General features: G+C 40.2%; 1 protein-coding gene across 5 annotated transcripts; it reads left to right on the top strand.

Annotated features, from left to right (window-relative positions):
* The first annotated feature begins 793 nt into the window (after nt 1–793).
* Nucleotides 794–16,632, top strand: LOC113144541 (centrosome and spindle pole-associated protein 1-like). 5 transcript variants are annotated; one of them, XM_026330677.1, is made up of 29 exons: nt 794–873; nt 1,632–1,755; nt 2,132–2,204; nt 2,422–2,525; nt 3,340–3,402; nt 4,365–4,624; nt 4,730–4,830; nt 5,592–5,688; nt 6,014–6,071; nt 6,368–6,645; nt 6,941–7,059; nt 7,203–7,335; nt 7,604–7,712; nt 8,066–8,101; nt 9,961–10,108; nt 10,201–10,329; nt 10,673–10,785; nt 11,063–11,212; nt 11,380–11,523; nt 13,484–13,597; nt 13,830–13,896; nt 14,124–14,244; nt 14,634–14,758; nt 14,843–14,971; nt 15,123–15,163; nt 15,271–15,331; nt 15,507–15,616; nt 15,756–15,879; nt 16,227–16,632. In XM_026330677.1, the coding sequence occupies exons 2-29, from the start codon at nt 1,660–1,662 to the stop codon at nt 16,397–16,399; spliced, it is 3,276 nt and encodes a 1,091-aa protein (XP_026186462.1). In that variant the 5' UTR covers nt 794–873; nt 1,632–1,659; the 3' UTR covers nt 16,400–16,632. The 5 variants fall into 5 exon arrangements, with proteins under 5 accessions (XP_026186462.1, XP_026186464.1, XP_026186461.1 ...); XM_026330679.1 differs by having other exon boundaries at nt 806–825; XM_026330676.1 differs by having other exon boundaries at nt 839–908.
* The last annotated feature ends 1,658 nt before the right edge of the window (nt 16,633–18,290 follow it).

The following is an 18,290-nucleotide window of genomic DNA, read 5'->3' on the forward strand; positions in this document are numbered from 1 at the left end:
CAAAACAATGCATCTTTTAGCCTGTCAACAAATACAAAACGTAGATTCTAGTACAGAAAAAGGACGATATGGGACAGTACACTTTACAGCCTTTTAACACCTACACATCAAAATAAAAAATGTTAGAATGAGCTGTTACTGTATTCGGCTTATTTATTCAATTTGCAGTTCGTTCAACAAAGGCAATTTAACGTGCAATTTGAAAATGCATTTTGCAATTGGCAATTCAACAACCAAATCACTTGTTTTGGCCATTTATTTTGCCTCAAAGTTTAATCTAAAGCTAAATCAACTGCATGTCATTTTGCCATTGGGTTCTGGTCTCTATATAATGTGTCAGTCAAACAGCGCCCCCAGGCGGCTGCACTTCCAATGCATTGTCACCACGCTCTCGGTGGCAATTTCCAGATTAAAATGCAAAAAATGCAGATCCCGGTGTGGACCCGCCTTGATGACAGGGCCGACAGATTAAATTTCAATTTGAATTTTGACTCCAAAAGAGCGTGGTGACAATGTATTGAAAATGCAGAAGCCCATGGCAATATGACACACAAATCATTTAGCTTCCATTTAAATTTCTGCCAAAATAATTCAACATGAATTGGGTGAATGAATGAATGAATTGGCACTTTTCACCTGAATTGCTAGTTGTAAAATGAATAGTAAATTGAATAAAGAGGTTAAAACAACTCTGTAAACAATACAACAATGGGCTCAATCAAAGGTAAACATGTTGCAGCTGCGTTTCTCCTAGAGCCATTATTTTGACACTTGAAACCGGAAGCACCGCAGCGTTACATGCGGGACTCAAAGAAGAAGAACAAGGTACCGCCAACATCCGTGAATTAATAAACACTGCCTTATCCGGTAACGGTAAGACCCAGAGCCACTCAGCGGTAGCTGTCATTGTAAGCACCGTGATAATCACCAAGATTGCCGTACATCACTAGCGTCAGCTGGGCGAGAAGCGAGCTAATGTTATCTAGTGTTCGTCTTTATCGTGTCGTTCTTGGCTTTACTTTGACTCTGCCTTTCTTTTACTCTTCGCTAATAGGGTAGCTAACTTAAACTACGTGTTGTCCTTAAACTGAACATAGTCCATGCGGTGTGTTTACCCTACTGTTGGTTCATTTATGGGCCGAAACGGTGCCACTGTTATTGTGATAGCCGCTAAGCGAATTCTGTAGCTACAGCACGTGACACTGTCTTGTTCATTGTGGTTGCCCGACAACGGCAAATTAAAGAGACAGTAGCATCACAGCCCGACCTAAGCAACGGCCTAATGTGCACAGGTAGTTCATACCTGTGGTTATGGTGTGTCTATACCAAACCTAAAACCTGTAGCTAACATGGTGATATGGTGTGTCTATACCAAACCTAAAACCTGGAGAACACGGTGTTATGGTGTGTCTACCGAACCTAGAACCTGTAGCTAACATGGTGATATGGTGTGCTCATATACCGAACCTGTAGCTGACATGGTGTTAACTTAATTTGACTCCCCTACCTGTTCTGGTTCACAAGGTAGCAGTAGGCAGTTATATACGGTAATGCTGTTTGAAAACCAGAATTTAATGGTGTCCCGGACGAGTTTAAAGGCATTTCAAACGGACTTTTCTTGAATTTGTCAGGCGGGCTGTGTGAGTTTACCAAAGAAAGATGGATGATGAGCTGGAGAACTTCATCAAGGAGCGCAAGGCGAAAGTGGCAGAGGATAAAGCCTGTTTACAAGACCCTCCTTATCTGGAAATAAAGGTGTGTTTGAAATATATTTGCTAAGTTGTTGGTTCTGAGCTGCTTTGTGAACCTTTTACATACGCATTATTTTTTATATTATGTTATTATTTATGTTATTTTTTAATCTCCCCACCACAAGGTGCTTAAATTAATTAGTTAGCTAACAAAACACGATATAACGCATCAAGTACAGTTTAGTTCTAAAATATGCCATTTGTAGATTTCTCTTTCAGTGTTCTGGGGTTAAAAAAGGCATTATTCTGGAGACACAAACTAAAACAGATGACATCCTATAAAAACAATAAACTAGCTGGTAAAACCCATTGTGCATTTGGACCCCTAAAGATGTGTATGTACTATTTTTGTATGATGTTCCTCTGTTTTTGACTGACAGGTAAAACCACACAGAGCTCATGGATCCACTGTTAAGGAGAACATCCCTCCCACATCTGTTCCTCAGGGGAAAGGTACAATACATGACTAGCATTTTTCCCTTTTGAGTCCAATGTTTTTTAAGTTATTTTCATAACAACCAGCAAATGCCTGATGCCTGTCCTTAATAGTAACCCATGAAGTGTCATATATTTGTCAGTGTAGACATTTTTTCTAAGTAGCAGCAGTTGTTTTGGTGTAAAACTCTTCACCTTGTGTCTTTATGAAATATTGATGCATGTGTTTTGTCAGAGGAGAGTTACAGTGTGGGTCTGCCTCTTGGTGTTGAGTATGAGAGGAAGAAACAGAGGCTACGGCATGAGCTTCGTATGGACTACAGGCGCTTCATGGCTCAGGTGACTGCCACGTTTGCCTGTTGAAATCCAGTTGAGCCTAGATGTTTATATGCACTGCATAAAAAGATACATAACATTTTTTTTTCTCACTATCTGACACTAATGAGACTAATCGTTGCCTGTCTTAGTTCAATTAGGATTACCAAAATTGAAGATCTACAATTCTCTTCCTGATATCTTGGCTGATTTCTTTTGATTTTCCTATGATGTCACACAAGGGAGCAGTGTGTTTGGGGTGTGCCTTAAAAACACATCCACAGGTGTGCCTTCAATTAACTCAAATGTTGTCACTTAACCTATCAGAAGCTTCCAAAGCCATTACATCATCATCTGGGCTTTCTTAAATTGTTTAAAGGCATTGTAATCTTAGTGTATGTAAACGTCTGGGCTTGGCGAGGGAACTTAACATGGTGTTCTACATCTTTCAGTTTTTTTTTTTGGTTTTACATTGAGCTAAATTGTAATAAGTTCACAAAAACATATTGAATCCAATGAGAGCTTTGTGTGGTGTGCAGAGACTCTTACTGAATACTGGATCCGTGGGCTGGATCCACATAAGTCAGTATTTCTAAGCTGAATATGTTAGCTATCAGTGCTTGTTACATATATAAATACACTATATTTGCATTTTGAACCTGGCATGCCGAATGTGTTCAAAGCTACAGGTGGGTACATGATTCATTCTCTGTACTGGGTACCATCTCTTAGCTCCAGTGAACCATTTAGATTCCAGCTTTAGCTGGTGGCTCAGGGTAACACTGCTTTATTATTTTGATCTATGAATTGTAGATGCTAATAACATTTTATGTTACAGAGAAATCACATTGACATTGCAGATTCTGGACAATTACTTCAGCTTGAAAAGAGGTGTGTCAAGGTAACTGTCTCTTTTATAATGACTAGCTAATGTAATTTGAATTGAAAATTATGCCTTTGACTGGACAAGGTGTAACTAAAAACCTTGGATATTTTACGAGCCAGTCCTTGTAATCAAAAAAGATAACTGAACTTCCTCATTATTAGCGAATGGCTTCCAAAATGTATGGAAGGGCAGAAGAATCTGAAAGGTAAGGATAAGGAATAATACAGAAACCTAATGCTAACTTGCTCATTTGCTTTATCTGTAGATAAAGTTTTAATGAAAGGTGTAAAAGGCCTTACTTTGTTTCTCTTCTCCAGTTACCAGGGTGGTCAGTAGAAATGGGTTTAACTCTTTCAACAACAACAAAAAAAAAAAAACGTTTTGAGTGAGGTCAGATGTAACTCGTAAACATCATGCAACAAGTTAAAACACCAAATAGTATATGAAAGTATGCATACTTTATTCAAATACATTATAGCAAGTAATGGCTAAATAGCGAATAAGTGAAATAATACATGAAATTATGGTTGAAATATTCGTATATAATGAGGAAAAAGGTTGAAATTTATAAATAAGGGAACACTGTTTTTATTCATGAACTTAGGTGACATTTAGCTCTAGGAGAATTTTACTGATAGTCTTTTCCAGATACTGTACAGAGCCACATTGGTGTCTTCAAGGTTGTATACGCAAAACACAGCTTATCTGTAGTCACTGTCCTGAAGTTCCTCACGTCCATCTCATGTATAAATGTTGCTGCAGAGAACAGTGAATTGTTCTTTTTCTTTCTCACTCTGTAGTGACAAAAAGCTAAAAGTTAGTTCATTTGAGTAATAGGATGAATGCCAAATTAACAATTGAAAAGCCAAGATTGTTTCATTACCTCCACTGTGAGATTTTGGATATAAACCACCTTTTGTTTTTGAATAAGTATTATCTCTGCAATCATATTTCCTACTGCAACCCCCAAATGGAAGGATGCAGCCACTCTGACAGAGGACAATCACAGGTTGCACAGCACTCTGCGCCTTGCTGAGGTTAAGGCTCTCTGCCCTGAGGAGGACGAGGAGCAGTCATCAGTGGTTCCCAGGCAGCATGACATGCTGACCAGGCCAGCAGACCAGGAATCAGGGGGCGAAGATCACATCAAGGATGAGATGGTGGAAAGCAGAAGGTGCAGAAATACAGCGCCTGACACCAATTATGAGAAGAGACGATCCAGTAAGGGTGATGGCAGGTACCTTGGAGAAATTATTCTTTCTTTTATTTATTTGTGCTTGCTCAAAGAATGCTTCAAAATTCAAAATTGTTTGTGCTTTCTGTTCTTATTTGCCTCTTCCAGGGAGAAAAGGGAGAATCCAGTAGTTGGTGCCAGAGGGGGCAGGAGATTAAGAGCATTGACCAAAAATGAGGATGCTGAATTTGCTACTGGCCTTATAATAGGTTAAAGACCTTTCTACATTGTCATCTGAACAACTTATTTTAATATTAAAGGTTGAGCATTTGTTAAACATTTACTTACTAGACATTACACCATCACACCATAGACATTACATAGACATTTACTGATCAACAATAATTACTGATTATTAACTAAATGTCAGATTTTGCAAATCTGTTGATTTTTGCAAACTTATTTTGTATTTGGCACCAATGTAAAAGCAAGATAGAGTTAGTGGTGAATTTCTTGTTGGTTCTGTAAACAAGTAAGTTGAAAACTTAATTTGCATATATCAACATAAGCACATTGCACATAATGTTTGAATGATGGAATTACACATATTTGCTATGCAGTTACACAATGAAGTATATTTATAGTTTTCTGTGATTGGATATGAAACGATATTTGGTTGATAGCACATAGAAGGAGAGAAGAGCACTAGGCATAAGGTCCTGAATAAATGTCACATTCTGCTTATGAACTGAGTATCCCTAAAACTCTAATAGCCCCTGACTTTTAAACAGAAAATGTGACTACCCAGTAAAACATGTCGTCCCAACATATAATAAATAATCAACACAATAAATTGGCCATTGGCTGCTCTGATTTTTCAAAATCAGCAGGCATAGTAAAACCCATATCGAACTCTAGCCTACAGTGTCACTTCTGAAAGCATTCATTTGTTGTTGTTTTATGAAGGTTTTTTTATGTTTTCTGAAATTTCAAACTATCTGCTTTGTAAATGGTGTCCCAACACTTTCAGGAGCTACTGACACATATGAGGCCTTACAGAGGAGGAAGGAGCGCTACAGACAGGAGCTGCAGGAGCAGATAGCTGAACACCAGAGGAACAAGAAGAGGTATGTCATCAGTGGTCTTTGTCTTTTCTTCTGCTATGTTAATGCCTAATATTTTCGCATTTTAGGCATGTCCATGTCAAGCTCAGAGACTTGGAATTGCAGCAACAGTAGATGGAGCTTAAGCTTCTAGTACTTTAAGCACTTTGCTTCTGTTTGAATGATAATGTATGATAGACAAGCAGCTACTAGTAAGACTGTCAATGACCATGATGTGTTGTTGAGCAAAGCCTGGAATTTCTACTTGCCAACTTGCTGAACATCCCTGTGAATAAATATCTTTAGATGCGTAGCATGATTAACAGCGGACTATGTTTTGATGTTGCAGGGAGAAAGATTTGGAGCTGAGAGTTGCTGCGACTGGTGCAAATGATCCTGAGAAACAGGTCAGCTGGAACATGACAACTAATCCTCATTCTAGTTGAATTAAACTGATTTATTTTTGAGGTCACAGTGGTTGGAAATAAATTACCAATTTCAACAACCAGCCATATTTCAGCCATATTTGTAGAACATGTGTAAAAGCCAGAGCCTGAATAATGTTAATATAACTGTAAAATGATCATACTGAAAATACAGTGATGAAATTTAGAGTTAAGGAGAGACATGAAGGTATTTTAGATGTATACTGTATGCACAGTATTAAGTTCATCTCTCAATTTTGTCCCTATCCATAAACCAGCCAGACAGAATCCGACAGTTTGGACTTAGCCGAAGAAAAGCTCATCAGATTTTGCAGCCTTCAGCAACAGGGGAGAGTGGATCCTCATCTCGAGGTCTTCCTAATAATGAGAGGATCAGTGTCGGAGAAAGAGAAACCTCTCCTCCTGAGCATCCCCACGTGGCCTTCCAGTCCCCGCTACTAGAATACAGCTCTGCCCTGGGCCTGGGGACTGGAGGTCTGTCTCCCAGCAGTCAGCCTGCTGCCCCATCCTTCCCCAGAGCCATGGACACTCCCAGGTATATGTTTAAATGTTTGGCCGTGCATGTTTTTAGCTCTGTGGACACATCTGGTCCTTATGCATAGTTCATTTTTGTTTCTGAGGTTGCAAATGAATTTTACATGTTGTAGTTTTTATTATTGAAAAATACATGTTCAGCTCAAAATTAGTATGGCCAGGTTGTTGACTGCCATATTTCTAGCTATTATCCATATACATAACTATGGTTATTAGCTGGGAATGTAAATGGAAAAAATTGTTTGCAAATGACAGTGTTTCTCAACACAACTGGTAATTTGACATCCCACATCTAGAATTCCAGTGTTCCCTCCACATCCTCCTTCCACACTCAGTGAAGCCTACAGGAGCCTGTATGTGGAGCCTCATCACTACTACAGCACCAGAAACCTGCTTGACCCGACCATGGCCTACTGTAAGCACCAGCACCATGTGTTAAATATGAGTTGAATGGCATTTACATTGCTCTTAATGAACATACTGGCAGTAAGCTGTCCAAATATGCTACATTCAGCATTGTCATCGTAATTTTAACATGTGTTTAATTTCTATGCCCAGATGGTCACTTGTCAGCTACCGGTGCAGGCCTGCCAGTGTCCTACTGGAATGTCCCACCAGGGGGAGCTGTGTCTAGCCAGATGGGTGATCACAGCCAGTACAGTGAAAGCAGCTTCCCTGAGCCTCCAACACAGTAACAATCTTCTTCTCACTTTTAGTGTTTTGGCAGGGACAGAGAATGACTAGCTGCCAAAAGTGAATATGGCTGTAAATGTATCTGCCTTAAATGCACACAGACATATTAATTGTTATTTGTTGCCTTATGGATTCTCATTCATTGAAAACAACGTGGTGTTAATGAGCTGTAATAATACCAAGTTAATATTAGATATTTTCTTTAAAGCAACAAAGCAAAAATCATTGACAGATATGAACAGTGCTATTGTGCAACTTTCCTGCAGACCCAGCGATGATGCTGCCACTCTGGACTTGCAAGTTCATGTTTTCCCTTCAGAGAGATCCAGGTCAACTGAGAGGCTCTTGAGCTACAGAGATGCTCTCAAACAACAGGTGGGCTTACTCACTCTGAATCTGTATAGTTTTTTCTAGATGGCATTAATCCCCCAGTACATCAGTCATCATCTATTGGAATAGCTTTTTTAAGTTGTTAGTTTTCTAGTTGTAGACCTAATATATATGTTATATGGATGCCAGTGTGATCAGGTAGTTTAATGCACTTTTAATAGAGTAGATCTATTTTCAAGTAGAGATGAAAGCAGAGCAGAGTAAATGTGTAAGTTAATCAGACCTATTATGAGTAACATACCAGACAAATGCCTCTGTTATTTACTAAGCAAAGTAGTAGCAGATTACTTTGAAGAGGAGATGTTTCCACTACATCCTAGTCTGTGATATGTTGGCAGGAAGCTTCTAGGAGTGGGATCGGCAAGCATTACAAGGTAAAACTGATCTAGTTAAGACTAAAAGATACAGTATTAATTAGATTATGCCTTGCGATCCTCGTTAATGTGATGATAAAGTTGGCAGTAGGAGTGTTTATGAGCTCTATGCCTTTTCAGGTGCTTATTCATACCAGTTTCACCTCATTTCCTCATATTTTCCTTCTAAATTTATGCATATTTATACCTTCTTCCTTAGCTTGTATTTATCTTTGATAGGGTGTTTGGTAGATCCCTGTTCCATATTTGGTACCTGTGCTATATGTTTCAACAGTGTGGTGTATATTAGAGCCTGATCGATATATCATTTTGCCAATTTTATTGGCCAATATGAGCCTATAGCAGATATATTGGTATTGGCGAATATATATATATTAACATTTTTTTCTTTTTTTTAACCCCAGTAAACAATTTAGGAAAATTCGAGGAAGTCAGAAATGTTTTAAACTTCGATAGGAAGGTTTGTTTGAACAGTAATGTCCTAGTGCAGCAACTAACAATTATTTTAATCATTAATTAATCTATTGATAATTTGATTAATTGGATTTTTATGCGTTACAGGAGTGAAACTGGTTCCTGTGTACAAATATTAAAGGATGGGCATGCATTTGTTTATCTTTTGGAGAGTTTCATCATTTTGAATTAGTCATTGAGTGAACAAAGTCAAAAATTACAGGCTCCTGTAGTGAAAGACAATACATGGTCTGTAACTTAACTTACCTCCCCATAAATGTAATATGAATTAATATATTTTTTTCCATTTTCCTACACTTATAGTGTGTTGGCTGGTTAACATTTAATTCAAGTAAGAAATGGCAGCAATAACATGAATGTGAACGAGATCAGTCCAGGTGGCCTAGCATTGTCTGGCCCAATATACAGTATTGTTCAAAATAATAGCCGTACAATGTGACTAACCAGAATAATCCAGGTTGAGAATCTACTGCACCTACTGGTAACTTGTCTGCCATGTAGCAATAAAAAATATACTAAATTTTAGTAGTCGAGTAGTCGCTAGTGTTAGATGACACTATTGTCTCAACTGAAGATAATGCTGTACTGCTGAAAAAGTACTATTTTTGCTAGAAGTGATGAATATTCTGGTGTGACTTATAGTCCAGAAAATATGGTACCTGTATCTGATCAAAAGACCTACACTCTACATCAGAGAGCATATAAATCCCTGGATGCATATTATAATTGTGTTCTCTGTGGTCATTTGAGGTGTTAGGATACAGGTTCTTTGTTTAGAGGGCGGGTGTCCTACATGGCCAGAGACCATGGCCAGAGAGAGACCATGGCCAGAGACCATGTAGGAGTAACCAGAGGCCAGAGTAACCAGTATATGATGCCAGGGTGTATGTTCATAAAAGATGGTGCTGTAATTTTAATGAATAGCTGGATGGGTAAAGTTTACATTTCCAAAAATCAGACATTATATCTAATGCAAATAGAACAGTGGGCCAGTCCTTTTCAGTCTGCTTTTATTGCTTGTAGTCACATTTTTCTCCTTCTCTGTTGATAGGAATGTTTTCCCTTTGGGGTTTTGAACATTTTCCAGCCATCCTTCCAGCCATTTGAGCAATTTACTGCACCACCAGTCTTTGTCATATTATTTTACACAAATTTCCATTCATTCCACCTTTTTTTTCTAGTAAAAACTATTGAATAATGTGTATCAATTTTACTGCTGCAGCCCTACAATGCACAAAGGCTTATTCTCTGGCTGTCTCTTAGATAAGTAGCGCTGAGAAATGCAGATATTGTCAGGAAAATTAGAAAATGAAAAAAATGTGTTGTGAAAATAGTGATGACCAGGTACAGGAGGAATTGATTTAACTGAAAATATTGTACCATAGATTCAGGAACAACAGGAATGCAGGCGTCTGGAGAGGGAGGAGAGGGAGCGCTATGAAGCTCAGCTGGAGGCTGACATGATGAACCACCAGCCCTGGGGTCGAGGTGGAGGAGGAGCCCCTCTGAGAGACAGCACTGGAAATCTCATTGGTGTGCCCCAGAGTATTGCCTTGTTTATAGTACACACAGCCTAAAGAAGGGGTTTGTTGTGATTCTAACTTATGACTGCTCCTGCTACCCAGCTGACCTCAACCGAATGCACAAGCTCAACGAGGAGGCCTACAGCAACCCAGAGCAGTGGCAAAGGAGAACCATGGCTGCCATGATGACCCGCCTGGAAGTGCACCCTGACCCCATTGACAGGGTCTCTGGTAAAAGCCTATACTAAAGCCAAACTGGAAGAAAGTCTTACAAATTGGGCAGTGAATGTAATAAGAAAGGATCAAAGAGAACAGTGGGACTATAGACTCCCAAGCTGTATGGTGGAAAATTAACAAGGGTATTTTAATCACAAATTACTCTAAATGATAAAGACAGACTGATACAAAATGCTACCTCTAGGAAAGTCTAGAGCCAATCCAGGCTTATGTACAAAAGATTTGGCACATCATTAGCTACTCAGTGAGTTTTCTTAGAATTACAGGCGGATGTATGTAGAAAGGAACATTCTTTGGTACAACTCGCAGCTGAGTTCATATTTTCTTCTTTGTCTAGGTTTCACCCATGCCCAAGCCCCTCAGTTTGCCAGAGACAATGTGTTTGCCAACCAGCCCACCCAGCAGCAGCTCCAGGAGCAGGACAAGTACAAAGCTTACCTCAAACAGCAGGTATGACCTTAAACAGCTTGTGATACTTCTGCTGGCTGTGTTTTACGGTAGGCTATCTTGTTAAGGATCACTTGTGCTGGCAACCAGCCATCCTTTGGAGATTCTGGTCTCTAAAAGTTTAGTTGCTTCTTGGCTGACTCCAAGAAAATCAATAGTGAAAATGGCATAAATCATTGTTTCCTTCCTTGCCAGAAATTTGCCTCAAACCTCCAGCCTGCCAGTAGATGTTGTGATTGTTGCTTATGTTGTCTTGTTAATTTTGTTCATTTGTATACAGATTGAAGAGAAAATGCGTAAAAAGGCAGAGGAGAGGGATCGGATCAGACTGGAGGAGGAGAAAGAGGAGAAGAGGCTGGCAGAGCAGAGAGCTCGCATTCAGAGGGAATACGACGAAGAACAAGAGAGAAGGTTACAAAAGGAGATAGAGGTGAGGGTCTACAGAAAAGCCATGAACAGCTTTCCTTTTTTGTGAGGGAAAAAACAGTAATACTAGTAATAGTAAAAAAATCAAATAATATTTGTGTATTGCAAGAAATTAAAACCATCTCTCTCATTTTCCATTTTGGCATCTAAACCTTGTCTTTCTTCTCTCAGCAAAAGGCCAAAAATGAGGAGCTGATTCGGTTGGCTGAACAGAGGAGGAAGGACACAGAAAGGAAAACGAAGGAAGAAGAAGAGAAAGAGAATGCAGCGCTGAGGAGGCAGTATGAGAGTGGGAGGCAGGCTCGAGTGGAGGAGGTTTGTTCACTAATGGCTCCACATCAGCATTATTTTAGTTTCATTTGTCCTTTTTGCTGCAAATGTGATAATGAGTGAAATCGCCTCTTTCATTGCCTTTTGAAATGAAACCCACCCACTGTAAGCCAACATGTACAGTGGGTATGGAAAGTATTCAGACCCCTTTAAATTTTTCACTCTTTGCGTCATTGCAGCCATTTGCCAAAATCAAAAAAGTTCTTTTTTTTTCTCATTAATGTACACTCAGCACCCCATCTTGACAGAAAAAAACAGAAATGTAGAAATTTTGCAAATTTATTAAAAAAAAAAAAAAAACTGAAATATCACATGGTCATAAGTATTCAGACCCTGTGCTCAGTATTGAGTAGAAGCACCATTTTGAGCTAGTACAGCCATGAGCCATCATTGATTCTTGGGAATGATGCAACAAGTTTTTCACACCTGGATTTGGGGATCCTCTGCCATTCTTCTTTGCATATCCTCTCCAGTTCTGTCAGGTTGGATGGTGAACGTTGGTGGACAGCCATTTTCAGGTCTCTCCAGAGATGCTCAATTGGGTTTAGGTCAGGGCTCTGGCTGGGCCAGTCAAGAACAGTCACAGAGTTGTTCTGAAGCCACTCCTTTGTTATTTTAGCTGTGTGCTTAGGGTCATTGTCCTGTTGAAAGGTGAACCTTCGGCCCAGTCTGAGGTCCTGAGCACTCTGGAAGAGGTTTTCTTCCAGGATATCTCTGTACTTGGCCACATTCATCTTTCCTTCAGTTGCAACCAGTCGTCCTGTCCCTGCAGCTGAAAAACACCCCCACAACATGATGCTCCCACCACCATGTTTCACTGTAGGGACTGTATTGGACAGGGGATGAGCAGTGCCTGGTTTTCTCCACACATACTGCTTAGAATTAATGCCAAAAAGTTCAATCTTGGTCTCATCAGACCAGAGAATCTTATTTCTCATAGTCTGGGAGTCCTTCATGTGTTTTTTGGCAAACTCTATGCGGGCTTTCATGTGTCTTGCACTGAGGAGAGGCTTCCGTCGGGCCACTCTGCCATAAAGCCCCGACTGGTGGAGGGCTGCAGTGATAGTTGACTTTGTGGAACTTTCTCCCATCTCCCTACTGCATCTCTGGAGCTCAGCCACAGTGATCTTTCGGTTCTTCTTTACCTCTCTCACCAAGGCTCTTCTCCCACGATTGCTCAGTTTGGCTGGACGGCCAGGTCTAGGAAGAGTTCTGGTCGTCCCAAACTTTTTCCATTTGAGGATTATGGAGGCCACTGTGCTCTTAGGAACCTTGAGTGCTGCAGAAATTCTTTTGTAACCTTGGCCAGATCTGTGCCTTGCCACAATTCTGTCTCTGAGCTCCTTGGGCAGTTCCTTCGACCTCATGATTCTCATTTGCTCTGACATGCACAGTGAGCTGTAAGGTCTTATATAGACAGGTGTGTGCCTTTCCTAATCAAGTCCAATCAGTTTAATTAAACACAGCTGGACTCCAATGAAGGAGCAGAACCATCTCAAGTAGGATCAGAAGAAATGGACAGCATGTGAGTTAAATATGAGTGTCACTGCAAAGGGTCTGAATACTTATGACCATGTGATATTTCAGTTTTTCTTTTTTAATAAATTTGCAAAAATTTCTACATTTCTGGTTTTTTTTTTCTGTCAAGATGGGGTGCTGAGTGTACATTAATGAGAAATAAAATGAACTTTTTTGATTTTGGCAAATGGCTGCAATGACACAAAGTGAAAAATTTAAAGGGGTCTGAATACTTTCCGTACCCACTGTACATTGTTACTTACATTATTTACTTACATACTTAGATTATTTGTAGCAGTTCTTAACATATTTGCCCTTGGCAGTCTCAAAATGGACTGTGGGCATCCAACATCAAGTAATCTTAATCAAAAGTCTGAAGTGAAGTTAACCATAGTTATGTAATAATTTGATAAGTATGTGTTTTTAGGTCCATAGAGAGCCCTCACCTCCAATCCCCACCCTGCAGAAGAAACATGGGCTACGCCATCTCACCCCCAGACCCCCCACTGTCGACAGCCAGCACTCTGCTGCCCCCCTGTCTGTGAGTCACAGAGGAAACAAAATTAAAGCACATCTCCACAAGGAATCCTCCATGGCTATAGTGGTTTTTAAAGCAACATATTTGGTCCAGTTCTGTTGCTTGATTTTGATAACACATTTGACAAAAACTTCATGTATTTATATAAAAAGTTATATTCTCAAGAGCAACTTTCCTGTATAAAAGTTAATGTTTTCTGTCAACCTCTGGGCACCTCTTCTCACTTTTCTTTCAGGAGCGCTCTTTGTCTGGACTCCAATCCCCTCCTGTACCTGCTTGTAGAAACCAGCTACGAGCTGCAGGTGCTCTATACATCCCCACACATTTACAGAATTTCTCTGATGTGCAGTGAAATGTGCCAGCAAACAAAACACATCAGCAGTGTTTAGTTTTTGGTTCAGTTTGTCTTATGGTCAGGCTTTAAATGATTCCACAGTCCAGCTTATTCTATAGTTCTTAAACTCTTGTCTTGATGGTCTTAATGAGTGATCTCGTCTAGTACTGGAAAATGCTGAGTCTGTGTTTTCAGGTGACCAGCGTGATGTGTTCAGTGAGCTGTCAGTGTTGCGCCGTCAGCTTCGCAGTGAGCAGAAACGGCTGGAGGGTCGTCTGCAGCAGGGTGACTGGAAGGACCCTCCTCTGAGTGACAGGTCAGGCCCAGGCAGAGGCATCACTTCTACTGGCATATTTTTCACATTAAGTCACATTGATACTTACTGCAGGTGCTGATTTATACAGCTCTTCCGACTGCAAAATGGACATAGATCTGGGTCCCTCTGCTGTGCATTACACTTATTGTGAGCTAAAAGTAATGGATAGGTTCAGTAGTTCACTGGATGGATTAATAAATAGTTATCTTAAAGGAGTGGGCAAACAGTTGAACCTTGGTTTTGTTCTCTCAAAGACCCTGGGAAGTCATGACTTGTCCTTTCCTCTCAGACTTTATGTTTAATATTGAGTGAAGAATTCCACTGTGCCACAGGATTGCCTGAGTATTGTGTATATACATTTGTTTGTGTGCTTCGATTCCTATGTCCAGACATCGAGAACGTCCCCCGGTGGATGTGTTTGATATGGCCAGGCTGCGGCTTCAGGCTCCTGTGCGAAGGCCCAGCTCCACAAACCTGTTGCGAATCCAGGATTCCCTTCAGCTCAGATACACGGGTACTGCTTCAGTCTTTAACTGTATTCTTACATCTCATATCAACATTATTAGCCACAGTTGAATTCTGTGTACATTTGTATCAGATGGAGGATCCAGAATGGACTCCAGTGAGGTTCCCAAGCTGGAAGAAGTGGGAGGGTCCAGCAGGAGGATGCAGGACTACAAGAATCCATATAACCCTTTTAGCAGCCAGAGGTCTACAGTCCGCGATGGTTAGAGCTCACTGCATTCTCTGAATTCTTTTTTTACATACAAAAAAGTGTACAATGTGTTGTTTTCTGCTCCTGATCTGAGCCTTTGATATTAACAGCTTCTACAGTGAACCAGCACATTAGAAAAAAACATGTCATCCTTATGTTTCAGATTATTTAGACCTGTCCCCTCCACAGCAAAATGATGATCTGGTGAGTTGAAAATATGCTTCAGAAATTCTTCAAATAAATTACCTACAAAAATTCTCAGCCACTGTCTACTGTAGTGGCATTGTGAAAAGACTTGTCTTATGTTGCAGAAAAGTGTACTAAGGGGATTTGCAAGAGGTTCTCTGCTGGAGTCAGAGAGTGCATTCATTGGTAAGATACAACTGTTTTCCTTGTTTTGAACACAAACTCCACTTCACCGGGTTTGACCTTTCTAATAATTTGTAATATATTTACAAAACGTCTAGAGCAGCAAAACATTGCCAAGTTTACTAAGTTTTGTGGCTGAGATGCAACGGTCTGATTTTTAAGTGTGTGATGTGTTGAGACCCCCTAGGAGATGCTTTGCCAGTGCCGTGCACTCCAGAGCTTGAAAAGCCCCCCCATTTGTCAGCCAGGGAGAGGAGGAGGATGGCCAAACAGTCACAACATCCCCAGGTAGTCTGCTTTAAACACAACACACCTCACAGGTTGATGCACTGCTCTGTGAGCAGCCACCTGGCCTGGGTATGTGCCCTTGTGATCTAAACAGCTACAGTAACTATTTGTCCCTTCTTGTGTCCTCTGGTTGGTTCAGGATCAAGCTGCTTCCAGCAAGCCCATTGGCTCCCATGAACACTCCGCCACCTACACAAGGAACAGGTCACAGCTAGAAGCGGAGCCCAGGAGCGATGGAACTGGGCGCCGTGGCCACACAGCTGGTAAAACAAGATTTAGTTTAATGGTTTTGTGTAATTTCAGTTTTGTTGTATTAAAGCAAGAACGTCAAAGAAAGGTTTTCAGGGGAAATTAAGAGCCAGTATTGACTTAGTTGTTCTGTGTTTTTTTGTAAAGTGCCTTGCAATAATTGTATTGTGATTTGCTGCTAAACAAATAAATGAATTAGCCATGGAAACTGTTCATAACTGTTTTTCTGCAGCAAGTATTTGATTGATAATAGTGAGTTTTACAGCAGTCCATAATGTTCCAGCTGGTTTAAAGACAGGCTGAGTATATTAGTTGGGTATTTAGTTGAGCAGTATTTTACTCTGGTTCTCTTGTTATTCAGGACCAGTGGATTTCTCCGATGACGACAACTCTCCTCCTCGGTTTTCTCTTCACAATCTTAACCATCAAAGCTCTATAGAAACAGTTGCCACAGATCCCTGGTTGCGGCCAGGAACATCAGAAACTCTTAAATGTTTCAATCGTTTATCAAGGAGGGAGCAGTTGACAACATAGGAACCTGTTCCACAAGCCTCACTCATTCTTTGTTTTGAATTATGAGACTGTGTTTGCTTTTAACTTATGGCTTGATGTGAGTATGAATATCTGAAAAATGGTACTTATTCTTATGTGTTCTTTTTAAATGATTGTTTACATCAGAGAACCTCACTGGGAACCCAGATGTTCTTGTTTGTGGACAATTATTTGATGATGAAGTAAATGTTAAATAAATTATATTTTAATTATAACAAGCTGGGTGGTCCCTCTTCTCTTTAGCCCAGAGGATGTGATGTATCCATCTCTAAAGCTGCAACATGTTAGCTTTCATTTGGAGCTTCTGGCCCCTGGTACTATAGTAAGGAACATAAAGATTTTTTTAAAAAGCTTGGTTTCCACCAGCCCCAGAAGAAAATATCAGTTTCTGCAGTACAGTGCAAACGTTTTAGGCACTTCAGATATTTTAGATTATCACACAACACCATCAGGTGTCTGATTGATCCCAGATTTATTTTTTAGGACACCAAGCCCATAAAGTACCCACTAGAGTTCATGAAGAACTTTTTTCAGAGGCCAGGAGAACCAGTAGTCCTACAGCAGATGGTCTGACCCCCACAGAGCCCTGATCTGGCCAGTGTGGAGTCAGTCTAGGATCACAGGAAGAGACAGAAACACTGGGACAGCCTGAATCTACAGAAGAAATGCAGCAGCTTCTCCAAGGTGCTTCAAAGTACCAGGAGAAACTGAGTGCAGGTCAAACCAGAGAGAACTGCTGCTGGTTTAAGGGGAAAGGGGAGAGCTGCAGATACTGATTAGATTTAGGTTTCGTTCCCTTTACTGCATTTGAAGTTAAATGATAAATGAAAAACTATTTATGTGCTTTGTATTCAAAGCAGTCCCAGTGTTTTTAGTGCGTAAAACCTTTGCACAGTACTGTAAGTGCTTTGCTATGTGCTGGCCTGTTTTTAACTTTTTTTGCTTTCTGGTGCTGGGCAGGTAGTGCACAGGGGGTGTGTCCAAATTTATATGCTGAATATAGCTGCATACTGTGGCTGGAAACATGATGAGGGTGCTGAGAGTGAACCAAATCAAAACAAAGAACTAAGATGCTAAAATGCTCAGCAGGACTCAAGGGAAGTCGGATGATTATTCTGGGTTCACCACTACAACCATCACTTTTCACATTACACAAAGTCATTTGATGTATTATTAATATTTATGCATCTTGAACAATCCTCATGGATTATTTCTTCCACCTCCAACATCTACGTTTCCAGGTTTTACCTTTGGGCTTTCTCAGCATGTAACAGATCCAACACATATCAATGGACATATCAAGGGATACACTGGATCTAATCATCTTTAAAGGTCTTAATATTTCTGAGGTGGTGGTGACCGATGTTCCTCTTTCTGATCATTGCTGTGTTTTTTTTAAAACAACCATCCCTGCTGTTTTGAACAAAGGTGAAACAGTGGTAGTCGAAAAGCGGAATATTAACGAGAAGAGCTGTGCATTATTCATTCAGGCTTTTGCACCATCACCAACCATGCCATCAGCCCCTGTTGATGATCTTGTAAGCAGTTTCAGCTCCAAAGTTATGACTGTTATTGATTCCATTGCCCCAATTAAGACCAAGGTATTGTCAGCAAGAAAAAAGTCAAAGTCACCTTGGAGAAATGCCACAGTGGTTAAAATTCAGAAAAGAATATGCAGACAGGCAGAACGCAAGTGGCAAAAAAACAAACTCCAGGTTCATTTTGATTTGTACAAAGAGAGTCTTCACAACTATAACCAAAAATTTTAAAATGCAAGGCAATCATTTTTCTCAGAGGTTATCAATAGAAACAGTACTAATGCCCGCACATTGTTTTCTGTTGTAGACAGACTCACAAACCCAGCAGCCTCTGT

Source organism: Mastacembelus armatus, chromosome 10, assembly GCF_900324485.2.
Source record: "Mastacembelus armatus chromosome 10, fMasArm1.2, whole genome shotgun sequence".
In the NCBI taxonomy this organism is placed as follows: domain Eukaryota; kingdom Metazoa; phylum Chordata; class Actinopteri; order Synbranchiformes; family Mastacembelidae; genus Mastacembelus; species Mastacembelus armatus.

Coding starts and splice junctions, on each gene's coding strand:
- LOC113144541 (XM_026330677.1), top strand. CDS start 1,660: ATGGATGATGAGCTGGAGAACTTCATCAAGGAGCGCAAGGCGAAAGTG. Junction 1,756..2,131: donor CTCCTTATCTGGAAATAAAG/GTGTGTTTGAAA, acceptor TTTGACTGACAG/GTAAAACCACACAGAGCTCA. Junction 11,213..11,379: donor GGTTACAAAAGGAGATAGAG/GTGAGGGTCTAC, acceptor TTCTTCTCTCAG/CAAAAGGCCAAAAATGAGGA.